General features: G+C 40.7%; 2 protein-coding genes across 13 annotated transcripts in view; one reads left to right on the top strand and one right to left on the bottom strand.

Moving 5' to 3' along the window:
* The first annotated feature begins 288 nt into the window (after window positions 1–288).
* On the top strand, window positions 289–11,815 carry LOC126370259 (alpha-2-macroglobulin receptor-associated protein). Its single transcript, XM_050015081.1, has 7 exons — window positions 289–649; window positions 939–1,148; window positions 1,932–2,142; window positions 7,780–7,941; window positions 8,634–8,731; window positions 8,976–9,065; window positions 9,509–11,815. Exons 1-7 carry the CDS (start codon window positions 455–457, stop codon window positions 9,638–9,640), a joined length of 1,098 nt encoding a protein of 365 aa, XP_049871038.1. The 5' UTR covers window positions 289–454; the 3' UTR covers window positions 9,641–11,815.
* Window positions 11,816–12,340: 525 nt separating this feature from the next.
* The window catches only part of LOC126370189 (ankyrin repeat and KH domain-containing protein 1), a 70,472-nt gene continuing 68,443 nt past the window's right edge, over window positions 12,341–14,369 (bottom strand). For all 12 annotated transcript variants that reach the window (XM_050014945.1, XM_050014939.1, XM_050014941.1 and 9 more), the window contains 3 exons: window positions 13,723–13,905; window positions 13,053–13,280; window positions 12,341–12,648 (listed from right to left, as the gene is read on the bottom strand). In XM_050014945.1, coding sequence (XP_049870902.1) covers window positions 12,625–12,648; window positions 13,053–13,280; window positions 13,723–13,905 — 435 coding nt within the window. In that variant the 3' untranslated portion in view covers window positions 12,341–12,624. The remainder of the gene's footprint in view (window positions 12,649–13,052; window positions 13,281–13,722; window positions 13,906–14,369) is intronic.

Genomic DNA, 14,369 nt, shown 5'->3' on the forward strand with positions numbered 1-14,369 from the left:
ATAGCGGGGGCGCGCGGGGGGTGGCGCGGCACGCTCATTTAACAATTAAAGCGCGCGGGCATACGACCGCGCGAGGCTCGTTCGTTTCGCCGACCCAGACAATGTTCGGTAGGCCGGGTTGCTATAACAGTTAATAAATAGTAAACCTAGATGGCAGCACAGTCAAAAAGTGAACGGTAAAAATACATGTTGATTGGTTGTTGTTACTCAAATTTATGGGGAACCAATTAAAATTTACTCTTTCATGCCATCTATGAATTGGATGAAAAACTTTTTAGTAGGTACCACAATGAGATTGTCATATTTTGCTGATTTTCTCGCTGTCTGGTCATTGACGTTTATTCGTTCGAGTAATTTTTGCGAAAAGTGCGATCAGTGCATTTGCTCCAATATTTTAAATATTGGATCTTACGATCTAAATTAGTAGCCATTATAAATAACTTGTAACTTCAACATGAAGTTCTTATCAGCTAAGCTTTCATTGTTAATAACTTTTTTGGTAATAAGTGCTGTAATTTGTGAAAACAAATACTCCCGGTCTTCCAACGAGAAGAAAGTTGAGAAAAAGAAGAAAGATGTGGACTTTAGGACTTTGGAGAAACCTTTCCGAATGAATAAGTTAAATATCTTATGGGCTAAGGCTCAACAGGTAAGTGTAATGGGAAAATAAGAATTTTTTTTCAATAAAATCTGATAATTAGGCGGAAGGTCGAGATCCAAAGTGTAAAAAATGAATCTTTGTATTTTTGCATGTTATTTTGTCTGACCAAGTTACCTACTACCTAAATTTCATATCTCAGGTTAAGGTATTCATAAAATCTATTTTATCTTTAAAAAATGCATAACTGCTTACCGAGCTATGCCATCGTGATAACAAAGAAAAAAGTGCAATAAAACAAAATCAAATTGATAATAAACTTCTGTAACCTTGACTTCAGCGCTTAACGGAGCCAAAGCTCAAGTCGCTTTACAGCGACCTGATGATCCAGGATAAAGAGGAGCTGACTCTCAAGCGCGTGCGCAGCGAGGGCGGCGACAAGGAGGGTATGAAAGAGGCCGACCTCCGGAGGAAGCTCACCACTATCATGTCCAACTACGGGCTGCGCGAGCACTTTGATGATAACAAGATGCGACAGAAGGAACATCCGGTAAGTTATCCTTTTTTTTTAATTTTAGATTTTATAAAAAGGAAAACTTGACCTGATTTTCTATAACCACAATCCATTTTTAGAGAAATGCAGATTATAGGAGTAATTGAGTATTCAAATCTATTCAGTGTATCTTGAAATTAACCTCACAAACTTAGGACAGACTACCTTTTACACAAACTATTGATTTATTTTATACATATTGTATTCTTTTTTAGTCTGTATGAATTTTTAACAGTAAAACTTCAATATTAAATAAGAATTTGGTTTTTATATAAATGGCCTATTACCTTCAAAAACATATTATTAAAAAATAAAACTTGGGCCAAAAATAGGTATTATATTTTTATAATTGAATGAATTCAGATAACAAGGAGCTGTCATTTTTATAATAAAGAATACATTGTGATAAGTTTGCCAATGACTTATTTTATATCTGTACTGTTTTTTACTGCAGTGATACTAGTTAAATGTTTATTGAAAAATCATATACTTACATATTATTATCTAAGAATTCCCTGTAGTGCTGCCAAATAATCGATTATAGGCCCCTTAATATAGAATATATATGCTTATCAATGTTAAAAATTCTACAATTAAATTGATTATTAATCAATATAGTTGATAGTATCGGGTAACACTTGTTCCCTGGAAGAAATTAATGCTTGGCAATAAGGCCGCGAATGGTAAAACTGATGTAATTTTGTAATTGCTCTTTGTTAGCACATAATAGATCCTGCCTAATCTTCTTTAGCAAACTCCATCATCCAATCTCTCCAACAGGCAGCCAACTCCGCTTTAGACGACCACATTAACAAGAGCCTGTTCAAAGACAAGAAACTGAACCAGCTGTGGTCCAAGGCTGAGACATCCGGGTTCACCAGTGAGGAGCTCTCTGCTCTCAAGGAGGAGTTCTTACATCATCAGGACAAAATAGACCAGTACTATGACCTGCTGCACGACGTGGAGGGAGGCAAGAAGGATGAGTACAAAAGTAAGTCTTAAAAAAATAAGCTCACGACTGTATCCTGATGGTCAGAGATACATTATATGAAAAAAAAATGCTTTATTTCAGATTACAATGATCCATAAATTACATAGTAAAACATTTAAATAAATTAAAATAATAAATAAAATAAAACCATAAAACAATGATCACAAAATCGGTTACAATTTATATTAGTCTGTTGCATCCGGCATCGGCCTGTAACATGTCTGTCGCAGCAATGTCGGAGATAAGGACAGTCCAGCCTATCGCCGATCATCTGCAGGATAATATTGGAGCTGACCCGCACTCTGCGCACCAGAGACGCGCCGCGGGCGCGCCATGTACACATACATACATACATACATAAACTCACGCCTATTTCCCACCGGGGTAAGCAGAGACTATAGAATTCCATTTGCTTCGATCCTGACACACTTCTCTTGCTTCCTCCACATTCATCAATCGCTTCATACACGCACGCCGGTTCAGAGTAGATCGTATTGAACCTTTTCTAAGGACATCTCCAATTTGGTCATCATAAGTCCTTCTCGGTCTTCCTCTGCCAGCCCTACCATCAACTTTCGCTTTATATACCGCTTTTGCAATCCTATTATCCTTCATCCGCTCTACGTGTCCAAACCAACCTAACATTCCCTTCTCAATCCTAGTCACTATATCGTCTTTTACACCACATCTCTGTCTTATCACACTGTTTCTCACTCTATCACTCAACTTCACACCGCAGATGCTACGCAAAGACCTCATTTCTACGGCATTGATCCTACTTTCATGCTTCTTCTGCCATACCCAACATTCACTACCGTACTTCAGCGTAGGGACAAGCACTGCATTGTGAACAGCCATCCTCGCATCTTGCGAGATACATTGGCTACTAACAACTGCGTGCATTGCCCCATTCACTGAATTACCCAATCTCACTCTCCTTTCTATATCTTCATCACATTTACCATCCCTTGTAAACATAGTACCCAAATACACAAATTCATTCACTTGTTCTACCATTTCATTCCCAATCATAATTCTACACTCAGACACATTTTCTTCTCTTTCCATCACCAAAACTTTCGTCTTATTAACATTCACTCTCATACCCTTCTTTTGTAATTCATCTACCATTAGAGATACCATGTACTGAAGATCCTCCGCCGATGATGCTACAAGAACTTGATCATCAGCATACAGGAGGCACTTCAGAAGCAACTCCCCCATTCTTACCCCACTCATAGATTCTTTCAATTCATTCAGACAACTATCCATGAATAAATTAAACAGCCATGGTGACGCCACGCATCCCTGCCTGACACCAACAGAGATGTCGAACCAGGAAGACAGAGCGCCATTAACTCTGACACACGCACTAGAACCCTTATACAAAGACTTCAGTGCGCGTATCAGGTTGCCGTCCAACCCATACTCGGATAGTACACACCACAGTTCATCTCTCATCACTCTATCATAGGCCTTCTCTAAATCTATAAAGGCACAGAATACCTTCTGATGAACTGCCAGTTGTTTTTCGGCGATGCATCGAAGAGAGAAGACCTGATCCATGCATCCCATACCTCTTCTAAATCCCGCTTGTACGTTCCAAATTTTCTCCTCTGTTTCTTTCATCACACGTTCAATCAGTACTTTCGCATACAGTTTACCAACGACACTGAGAAGGCTTATGCCACGGTAGTTCTTGCACTCTTGCTGTGAACCCTTGCCCTTAAACAACGGCACAATAACCGCCCTACACCAATCACTTGGCACAAGACCGGACGCCCAGCATTTATTGAAGAGCAAGTACAGCATGCTCACCACCGTGCCCCCGCCGTATTTCAGCATCTCCGGTGAAATCCTATCATATCCTGCAGCCTTTCCAACCTTCATACTTTTTAAACCTTTCATGATTTCTTCCACACTAATGACACTTTCATTCGCATTTCTGCCATTTACACACGTCGGTACCCTATCGTTCTCTCCTCTATTGCTCATCTCACCTTCGAGTAAACTCTGAAAGTAACGCTTCCAACATTCCAATACCTGATTTTCGTCCTGTAACAAACTTCCACTTTCATCCCTAATCGTCTCAAATTTCATACTATCCGACGCCCCACGGGCCTTTCTTACTTGTTTCCAGAACAACTTCACATTATTGTGAAAGTTCCTCGTGAAACTCCTGTTGTACTTCTCTTTCATTTCCTTCTTCTTCCGTTCTACACATTCCTTTACTTTTCGTTTAGCACTGTCATACTCCTTTTTCATACGCTCTCTCTCGTTTTTCATACTCGCCCTACTTAGGTTTTGCCTTGATTTGAGGGCTATGCAATCCAACCACACTTTCCTTTTCTTATCCACTAGCGCTTTCACCTCATCGTCCCACCAATTATCCGGCCTTCCACCCTTCTTTCTTTTACTAGTTCCACATACTTCCACAGCCACCTCATTCATATCTTCCTTAAACATTCTCCACAGATCTTCTAAAGTCATATCTTTCGCATCATCATCTATCGCTTTAGCCCATTTATTATCCAGCCTTTCATTATAATTACTTATTACATAATCATCTTGCAAATTCTCAACTTTTATACGTTCAAGTTCAGTTCTGGACACTCGCGGGCGATGTCGCCAACGCTGGAACAGACCCCTAACACACTAGATATTCATCACATACACAATAGATATTCATCGCAGGATGAACTAAGTACCCACGCCTCACGTGATAGGTGGCGAGCCGCATCGCCGTCGATAATCATCATAAGCTGATGACTATATCCCAATGGGGTGGACAGAGATACATCTATCAAGACCGTCATCCACCATGATGAACTAAGTACCCACACCTCACCAAGCTTTCAGTTAGACTAACGTGATAGACCATCTAACGTGATAAGTAACTGTTGTTATAATATAAACATACATACATAAACTAACGCCCGTAATTCCTAATAGGGTGGGCAGAGCCGCAAATAATTAGAAGTTATGAAAACCTTTTTCAATTTACTAACAGTTGAATTTTATGTATATTAAGTTCGTCTCTGTAAAGTAACAATCATGTCCTTTCGTAGGTCTCGGATTTACTTATGTACCAATTTTTATGAAAATCAGTTCAGCAATGAAAAGGTTACACAGAGTTATTTTCGCATTTATAATATTAGTGTATTTAATTTAAGGGGAAGCTTCACGAATAGAAAGGCACTTAAAGCAACTCCAACAAATTAACGAACTTATTTACATACTAGAAAATAATTTGTTTTAGATAACAGTTGAAATTTTATCTATAATTTACAGCATAAATTATACAGATGTACTAATCGACGCTAGCCAGATGTGCTGACGTTCTTATCATATCTATAGGTATAATTATATAAATATTTACATAAATTTTGTCATTAAACTTTGTTTGTGGAAAGTTATCTCTGAAACTCCTGAACCAATTTAGATGAAAATTGGTTTGGAGATAGCTTGGGACACATGGAAGGATATAGAATAAATTTTCCACGCGCACGAAAATTTAGTATAGTATGCTGATTTTTATAAAAAAAATAATATTTGTTCACAAACATACCCTAATTATAATAACAGCCTTTAGTGGTCCAGTGGTTCAGCGTTGGGGTCATGATCCGGGTTCGAATCCCGGTGGGGACGTGTCACAAAAACCACTTTGTGATCCCGATGGTCCGAAAGTAAGACGATCCGTGATTCAGAAAGCATGTTAAGTCCCAGTAGTTACAGATGTAAGTACGTAATCATTACTGACCTTTGGTGGCTCAATAATAACCCTGACATCGAGGTTGCCGAGGCTGGTCTTCCTTATCACAACCCACACGATAGAAGAACAGACAGACAAAACCCATGCTACCCTTAATCGGATTCGGTAGAACCAGATAAGCATGATGGCCCGTATGGTGATAGGTGATCAGATCAGTCCACCGCCCATAGTAAGGTTAGGTTAGGTTTGGGGGCATTTGTTGGTCCAATCCATGGGCAATCGTCGCCAAGCCGCGGAAGAATGCGAAAGCGTTCCTGTAGCTTCGCATAACGGCGGTGATACGGACAAGCGGGGGTTTTAGTCGGTGTGAGCCCGACATAAACCCTTCGCTGCCCCCGCGGTGGGAAGGTATGCGTAGGCATTTCCCTTAAAAAAAAAAAAAGGTTAGGTTAGGTAGTCCAAGATTTAGATAGGACACAACCTTTCGGTTTTTACGACATGCGGGGATGATAATAAGCTGAATGTCTTCCATCTATTATGAATTTCACTTCCTATCTCTTCCAATCTAAACTTCCTATCAAAAGTGCAAGTTATCTTCGGATTGCTCATGGCTCTGCCCACCCTGTCACAGATTAGGGGCGTGAGTTTATGTATTGATGTAGTAACTCTACTCTCAGTTCGCCTGGAGTCGTTAAATCTGAAATAGGCCACTGGAAATCAGGTCGCAAATTAGCTCACAGCGCGCCCTAGTTAGGGCTCATTAAAATTGCAACCCAATTTCTTAGCCGTAAGATTGAATTTCATATAGCGACACGTGTGACTGTGATATGCATTAGTTCTGATATTGTTACTGTATGAAAAAAAATGTAATAGTGTTGTACTGCATGGTAGTATAGCTTCTTCTTCTTTTCGTTTCGATGGCACAGCATCCTCGGTGGCACTCATCAGCCCCTCTCGCGTGCAGGTATCAGGGCACGCGGGGCAAGTTATCAGATGAGCCATAGTCTGTGGCGTAACACCACACACGCAGCTCAAGTCCGATCCGATGAGAAAACCCCACCTGGACAGGTTATCTTTACTTCGGCCAACCTGTGTGTGGAGTCTATTTAAAGATTTCCAGGTCGGCCTGGTCAGCTCATAACCCGGTGGAAGGTTCTCCGAGAGGGGGACAAATGGAGTAGGTAGCGTCGCCGTCCTGCGCCAAAGTATGGTAGTATAGCTGATGATGATACATACATACATAAACTCACGAGTATTTCCCACCGGGGTAAGCAGAGACTATGGAATTCCATTTGCTTCGATCCTGACAAACTTCACTTGCTTCCTCCACATTCATCAATCGTTTCATACACGCACGCCGGTTCAGAGTAGATGGTACTGAACCTTTTCTAAGGACATCTCCAATTTGGTCAATGTATGTTCTTCCAGTCTTCCTCTGCTAGCCGATGATATTTGAAAGAAAGAGATGATTGCTTGTTTGTAACGGTTAGCAATACTGACTTAATCTAATTTTATTTTGAAATACATTTAAAGAGTATACTCGGAGATGGTCTATTCTTTCCCTTGTACTTGATATTCTTTCTGGTCTTGTATATATCTTACTTACTATATTCTTTTACAGTGTAAGGGCACGTTAACCCTTTCACGGACCGAGATCATGGGTCATTGATGGTTCATAATAGGTAATATAACACCTTGGAATCAGAACGTCATTAGACGTTCTAATGACGTTCTGATTCCACGAACGTCTTTAGACGTTCTGTCCTTGAACGTGTTAAGTAGTCAGTGCCAGCTACTATTTACTCAAGTAACTTTGGAGGCTCAATAGTAACCCTGACACCAGGGTAGGCTCGATCATTGATCTCATAACCCACACGACAGAACGAACCCTAAAAAACATAATAAAAATACTCTCTTCCAAACAGACGCACTGGACGAGGAGGAGCTAGACAAGTTCAACGAGATCGGTAGCCAGCTGGAGACCAACGAGGTCAGCAAGGACTACCTGGACAAAGCCAACCTCATCCGGGTCAAGCACCGGGGCTTGAGAGACGGATATGACAGGCTACTCCGGATCACTGCTAAAGGTATGCGAAACTTTACGTCCTACGGAGCTTCGTGATAGTATTAAAAGGTCGTCTTGTGCATTATAACCAGCCGGGACTACATGACAACCGCGCCGCGAATTATATCGAACGCTTGGACCAATAAACGATACGAATGCTATTTACGTAGATGGATGTCAAACGGTTATTGGTCGAAGCGCTGAATATAATTCACGCCGCGCGGCGCGGTTGTCATGCAGACCCGGCGGCAGGGCAAAAAAACAAATATGGATTATCATGTAAGGACCGTTCTTATCATGTAAAAGCCAAAAATATTAGTTTGATCGACTATTTATCCAAATAATACTTTTGTATGCAGTATTTTACGAAGAGTAATGATGAAATTGCAACCTATCATCATATACATTGCCGGTAAAGTGGCTATGGAATTTGAGAAGCAGTAGAGCTATTGTAGTTATCTGTTTACAGGAGTAGTAGTAGAAGAGAGTGGGGTTGAACTGGCGACAGCGGTTCTCATATAAAATGCGCGTTAGGGTCTTTCCAACCTCTTCTATTCCGTGATCGTAAACAAACAAAATACAGTCTCACAAACTTCTATCGCCAATGTCCCCATCGAGAATCAAACCCGGTCCTCCAGGTCGAGCCCAACGGTCTAACCATCAGATCAAAGCTGTTGAATTGTTCTGTATAAAATAAAAATGTATGAATTTCAGGTCCAAATAACAAGGAGTTCATAGAGCCAAAAGTACAAGGCCTCTGGCGAATGGCGACGGCGGCTAATTTTACTGTGGATGAGTTGGCTTCGCTGAAGGTACGACACTTGTTTCTGCTTGTAACGATGTTTATTTTCATGGATTGTTGTTGTTGTTCCTGCTTCGGAAGGCACGTTAAGCCGTTGGTCCCGGTAACTACTTACTGATGAAGTACGTAGTCGTTACTTGAGTCACGTCAGGGGCCTTTGGCGGTTCAATAACAACCCTGACACCAGGGTTGATGAGGTTGGTCATCCTCCTCACAACCCACACGATAGAAGAACTAACAACTGGATTTTGCAGGTGGAATTGCAGCACTACGAGTCCCGCCTGCTGAAGCTGCGTCATTTGCAGGCCGACCATGTAAGCAACGTAGAAAAGCATCGCAGCAAGGTTGTTTCATTTTTATTTGCACTGGCTTTCTTTCCATGCTTGCTTTTTATGTAGACATTTTTAAGTTTGCGTGCTTGAGTAATCAGTAATCCACCTTAGCTACGCCACGGTGCGAAGCAATGTGGTAAACGAGGATAAAAACTGCCTAATTCTCCCATCAGCTGTCGCTACTGTTGAGGGTTCCTAAATTTTGACAGTTCCCCGTACTATTTGAGTAACAAACATATTGTTTTGGTTATATTTTTACACCATAACCCTTTGCACAGCCGTTTACCTAAAGATCGGAAAGAAGAAAACTTATAAAAACTTATTTTTAATCAAATCTACCTTTTTCCAACTGATGGCTTTTGTTTTTCGTAACTCAACCTTCAGACGGGAGACGTTCTTTAAAAATATATTATTGTATACAATATTATTATACTTACCCTATTATTTCCGTACAGGTAGCCGCGGCGGGTGATAAGATGGACCACTTCGACGATCAGCAGCAGATGATCAAGAAACACTCGCGCAAAGTGGAGAAGATGCACGATGAGATCGAAGGCAAGATCCTCAGTCGGCATAACGAGTTATAGGGGACTTACTCTGATTCTGGTCTATTGGTCCATCACGATATAGTGGACTACATGCGACTTGCTCATCTGATAAGTGTTGTAGACCTAATCATCTTATTTGACGTAGATCTACAGATGTTACACTGATGGGTAAAGTTACCTTAATTTTTTTTTGACACCGTCCCCGGTAGCATGGTGCAGGCATATCGCGCTGCGGTATAGACATCATTTATTGATAAAAAGTACACTTTATACCCGTCATCTTACAACAATTAACAAATAGGTATCCTGTACGTAAAAAATACTCATCGTAATATGGACCAAGGTTATTGGCTACGCGTTGGATAGTTTCCTAGGTCAAAGAAAAATTATGAAATTCTGATTATTAACTAAATGAAGACAGTTCTAAAGATGACAAAAAAAGCAATTCCTTTTTTTTTCTATTTAACTTATTTATGATTTAATAACGAAAAATGTAGGTAATAATAAATGCGCCATTTTGTCGTGTTTTTCTATTACGTCACAGGTTGCTTTGTTAGTAAAAAGTAACTGATTTGACTACTTAGGGGGAACTACCCTATTCAGTTGGGTCATAGTCGCAACGCGCGTGTTATGCGTGTAGCATGCTACCAGGGCAGGTGTTGTCGAGAAGGGTTTTTACGAAAATTCACGTCACTAGTTAGCCCCACTTTAACAACAAGTGAAAGAAACAACGTTCTGTCAAATCGTGACGTCATTTTAAAAACCCTCACTATGGACTTCTTTATTAGCCTATGGAATGTTGGTACTATACACACGCAAATTATAGTGTTTGAGTTTGGTTTGAGGTTTTGAAAAAATGTGTTGAACACACTTCGAAAGTCTCACTGTATATTGGTCAATTTCCAGCCTTCTGTGCCGCATGTAATAGGCATTTCCTAGATAAGTTTCTTCCACATTTTGACTTACCATCAGGTGAGATTGTGGTTAACCGCGAACTTATATATCAAACACAAAATATCACGTAGAATCCAGATTTATGCAATCTTCTATCTAAGCATGTCATGTATTAATATCTTAACAGTTTACAATGCCACCGAAAAGGAAAGTGACGGATGATAGACTCAATCAAATACTTATCTCGATCTCACGACCCGTTTGACGTCTGCTGTCAACTTAATTCTGTCGGGTTCTTGGCCAATGTACAATTTTGAGAGGGTTAATTTCTGCCTCCCTTCTATACTAAACGTACATAAACAGCCTATATACATCCCACTGCTGGGCACAGTAGTCCCTTCTATGATGTTTTTAATAAATTCGTTGAGTCTTATAAGGAAGTGAAAGAATTGGCTTTTGGAAGACAAGAATGGAGAATGTTACACCGACAAGAGCGTGGCTCTTTCTGCCATAAATTTTATGCCTGTCGATTATGCATCCTTTTCCTTTTCGACGGATAAGAAAATGGTATTACTAAAAATAAAATTAGTGTGTACTGGAATCATTACCATTGTTCTAACTACAAATTACGTTTTTCGTAACATATAACAAATTAGGCTCAAACTTTCGAAGATTCAATGTTATGTTACATTTCAATATGTTATAATCTTTTGTGCGGTCAAATAAGTACAATGCAGGGTAAATGTGTCAAAGTGTATAAAATTAATTGTGGGTAAATATTGAAATGCTTTGTATTGCATTGACTTAATATAGGGTGTTAGTGACATCATAACGAATACTGGGAGGGATGATTCAGACCATGATTCTGAGTTAATATCAAGTTGAATAAATTGATTTGATTTGAATTTTCCGTCGCAAAATTCTTGTATTGTTTTTAAAATTATTTTCAATTCTGTACTTTTCCGATGGAAAATTCCACTTGATATTAACTCAGAAAGCACAGTATTCGTTACGATTTCACTAACATCCTGTATATATAATTTAGAAAACGAGCCAATGTAATAATTATAAATATTATTGTTTTGTTTACTTTTATGCATGTTATACTTCAGATGTTTATGTGATATCATGTGCAGCATTTACTTATTAATGTTTTATAAAATCTACCAGTAATGATATAGTTGATATATTAACTTCATAGATGAATTATGTTCGAATTGTTTGTATGAGTAGATTGAATCTCTGTCAATGATAATATTAATGATAAGAATAAAATTAGGAGTAAGATAAACATGTCCTAATAAAATTATTTTATTCATACTTATGTGGTATAATTTGAACAGCAGCCCTATTCAAGAACACACGCAAATATTTTGACAACGGTTTATTTGCCTAGAACTTACCGCATATTCTGCCTTTAATCATATTCGAGACATAGTAAGTCCTCAATAATAATTTACTTATAAATATACACATTACCCAAATAAACCTATTAAAAAAGAATTATTGAAAAACAGGTGGTATTATTAAAAACACCAGTGGATACAGTGCATCAATATATGATATTTAATCTTCATGTACAAGCAAATTTATTAATACACGTTTATAATCCGCCGGTGTCGGCGAGCGTATCATCGAAATAATATCGTATTATGCCATAATATAGAGTGTAAAATATGTATAATAGATGGCGCGAGGCAACCAGACAGCGGCGGCCGTGGGCGGCGCTGCGGAATCACATTCCAAGCTCCCTACGAGGCACACGGCGGCGTCGCCGCGTGCAAGTCTACGGCGCCGCGGCTCCGCGGGCGAGCATCGGCAGTAACAAATAAAACTACATCCGACTCCCCTCACGAGTTTCATTATAATGAATCGTTTAATGCTCACTTCAGTCGATCGTACAGTATAAGTAGTTCTCTTCTCGATAGGACATTTTCTCTATTATGTATATAGATAATCTGTATAATATAATCTTTCTCACTAATATCTACACCGTTTCCAAGGGTTACAATTATATATAATCCTCGGCGGATAGGTCTATCGCGCGGACGTGCGGCTGGTAGCACGGCGACAGTGGCGGGACTGGGGGCGCGCGTAGTAAGGCAGTCGTCGTCTGTGCCGGGGGGACTCTAGTGAGTCCATTTGCTCCAAGTCTGCAACAAACGAGGTGGTTAGCATAGTACAGACAATGGCGCCTCGTGGTTGGCGTGCAGTGAACCTAATGCTAAGATGATGTTTATTAACGAATAACGATGTCTGTTGCTGAGAAAACAAAGGTTACGCCACGTAGGTATTTACGTTAATAAAGTTAGTCTTAAGTGAAATTTTCACTAACTTGATTCGACCATAATAGACAACACGTTGGTCTAACAGAAAACTCGAATCAGATGACGCGTGGGTCTGGGTTACTTCTGATTATCTCAACCGGGAGTGTAATTGTGAGCTTATGTTTTTTTTAATCATCCATCTTAGGACTGTGTCAAATGTCTGCAAGTTGAGTTACTATTACTTGTGGCTTTGCCCAGGTTATTAGAGATGGAGTGGTATGAGATTGCACCTGCGGCGCGGCGGCGTCGGCGGCGGGCGGCGCGTGGCGGGCGTGCTTGTCGGGCGCGTGGTGGCGCTCCCAGTGCGGCTCGGGCGGCGGCGGCAGGTAGTGCAGCGGCAGCGCGTGCATCAGCGACAGCGCCGCCGCCGTGGCCGACCCGCCCGCGTAGCCCGCCTCCAGCGCCGCGCCCACGGGGCCCACCGAGCCCACGCCCACGCCGCCCATGCCGCTCACGTTCTGCCGAAGGGAAAGTTACGTTACTCAAGGGAAATAAAAATTCATAAATAGCCTTTGAATTCGTTTTCTGTTTCTGAAGTTGCATTATTAATAATAATTATTGCAATAAGCACGAAGAGGACAACTTAAATGAGATACTTTTTAAGAAACATCAAAACGATGCATTTCTATGTAAATTATATAGAAGATATGAGACATCACATCAATATACGTGGTTAAACTTCGTACATTTTATGTAATAGATGGTATTAATAAACGAATCTCAGCTGAGACTGCCCTCAAGATCATGCTCAAGTCTCTGTTTTTATATGAGAACTGTCACAATGACATTAACTTGAGGGCAGTCTCGAAGCTTAGTTTATTAATACCACCCTGGCCTCTGGCCTCTACCCCAGGCTGGGGTAGAGGAGGGTGTAGGGTAGGTGGGGGTTCAGCCGTGCACCTGGTAGCGGTCGTGGTCGGCGTGCAGCGCGTGCGGCAGGTGGTGCGGCCAGTCGTCGGCGGCCGTGAGCTTCCAGGCGCGCTCCGTGCCGATGGGCCGCGGCTTGCGCTCCTCCTCCTCGCCGCCGCCCCCGCCCCACCCCACCGAGCCGCCCACGCAGCCCACGCCGCGCTCCAGCAGGGACTGCAACCACAACCACGTTGCTTACTTGCGTTGCAAGTCATCAGTACGGCTAATATGTGCAACGTGATACAATTTTGTCACAGTCATTTTATCGATCCTTTGTGGAGTAGTGTAGTGTAGTAGTATTTGATTGTAACTTTTAATTTTAAATTAACATTACGTAATAAGTAAAAACATTCTGTCAAAATACAAAAAACCACGTGACGTGACACGCATATTAGTGGAAAAACAAAGTTATAGATTTCTACAAAATTTATTCGATCGATAATTTTATCACATTGCGCGTGTTAGCTCTGCTGAAACAGGTCTTATTATAAAATAATATGAAAAATATCTCTATTCAGTAGGTAACTAACATAGTTACTCTATGAATCGTCAATTTTTACATAACGAACGTCTCATCCGCCTAAAACGACTGCAGCTTCTCACAACATGTATAGCCGGGGAAAAGATGCTGCAAGAAA

This window comes from Pectinophora gossypiella, chromosome 10 (genome assembly GCF_024362695.1).
Source record: "Pectinophora gossypiella chromosome 10, ilPecGoss1.1, whole genome shotgun sequence".
Lineage (NCBI taxonomy): Eukaryota > Metazoa > Arthropoda > Insecta > Lepidoptera > Gelechiidae > Pectinophora > Pectinophora gossypiella.

Coding starts and splice junctions, on each gene's coding strand:
- LOC126370259 (XM_050015081.1), top strand. CDS start 455: ATGAAGTTCTTATCAGCTAAGCTTTCATTGTTAATAACTTTTTTGGTA. Junction 650..938: donor TATGGGCTAAGGCTCAACAG/GTAAGTGTAATG, acceptor CCTTGACTTCAG/CGCTTAACGGAGCCAAAGCT. Junction 9,066..9,508: donor TAGAAAAGCATCGCAGCAAG/GTTGTTTCATTT, acceptor ATTTCCGTACAG/GTAGCCGCGGCGGGTGATAA.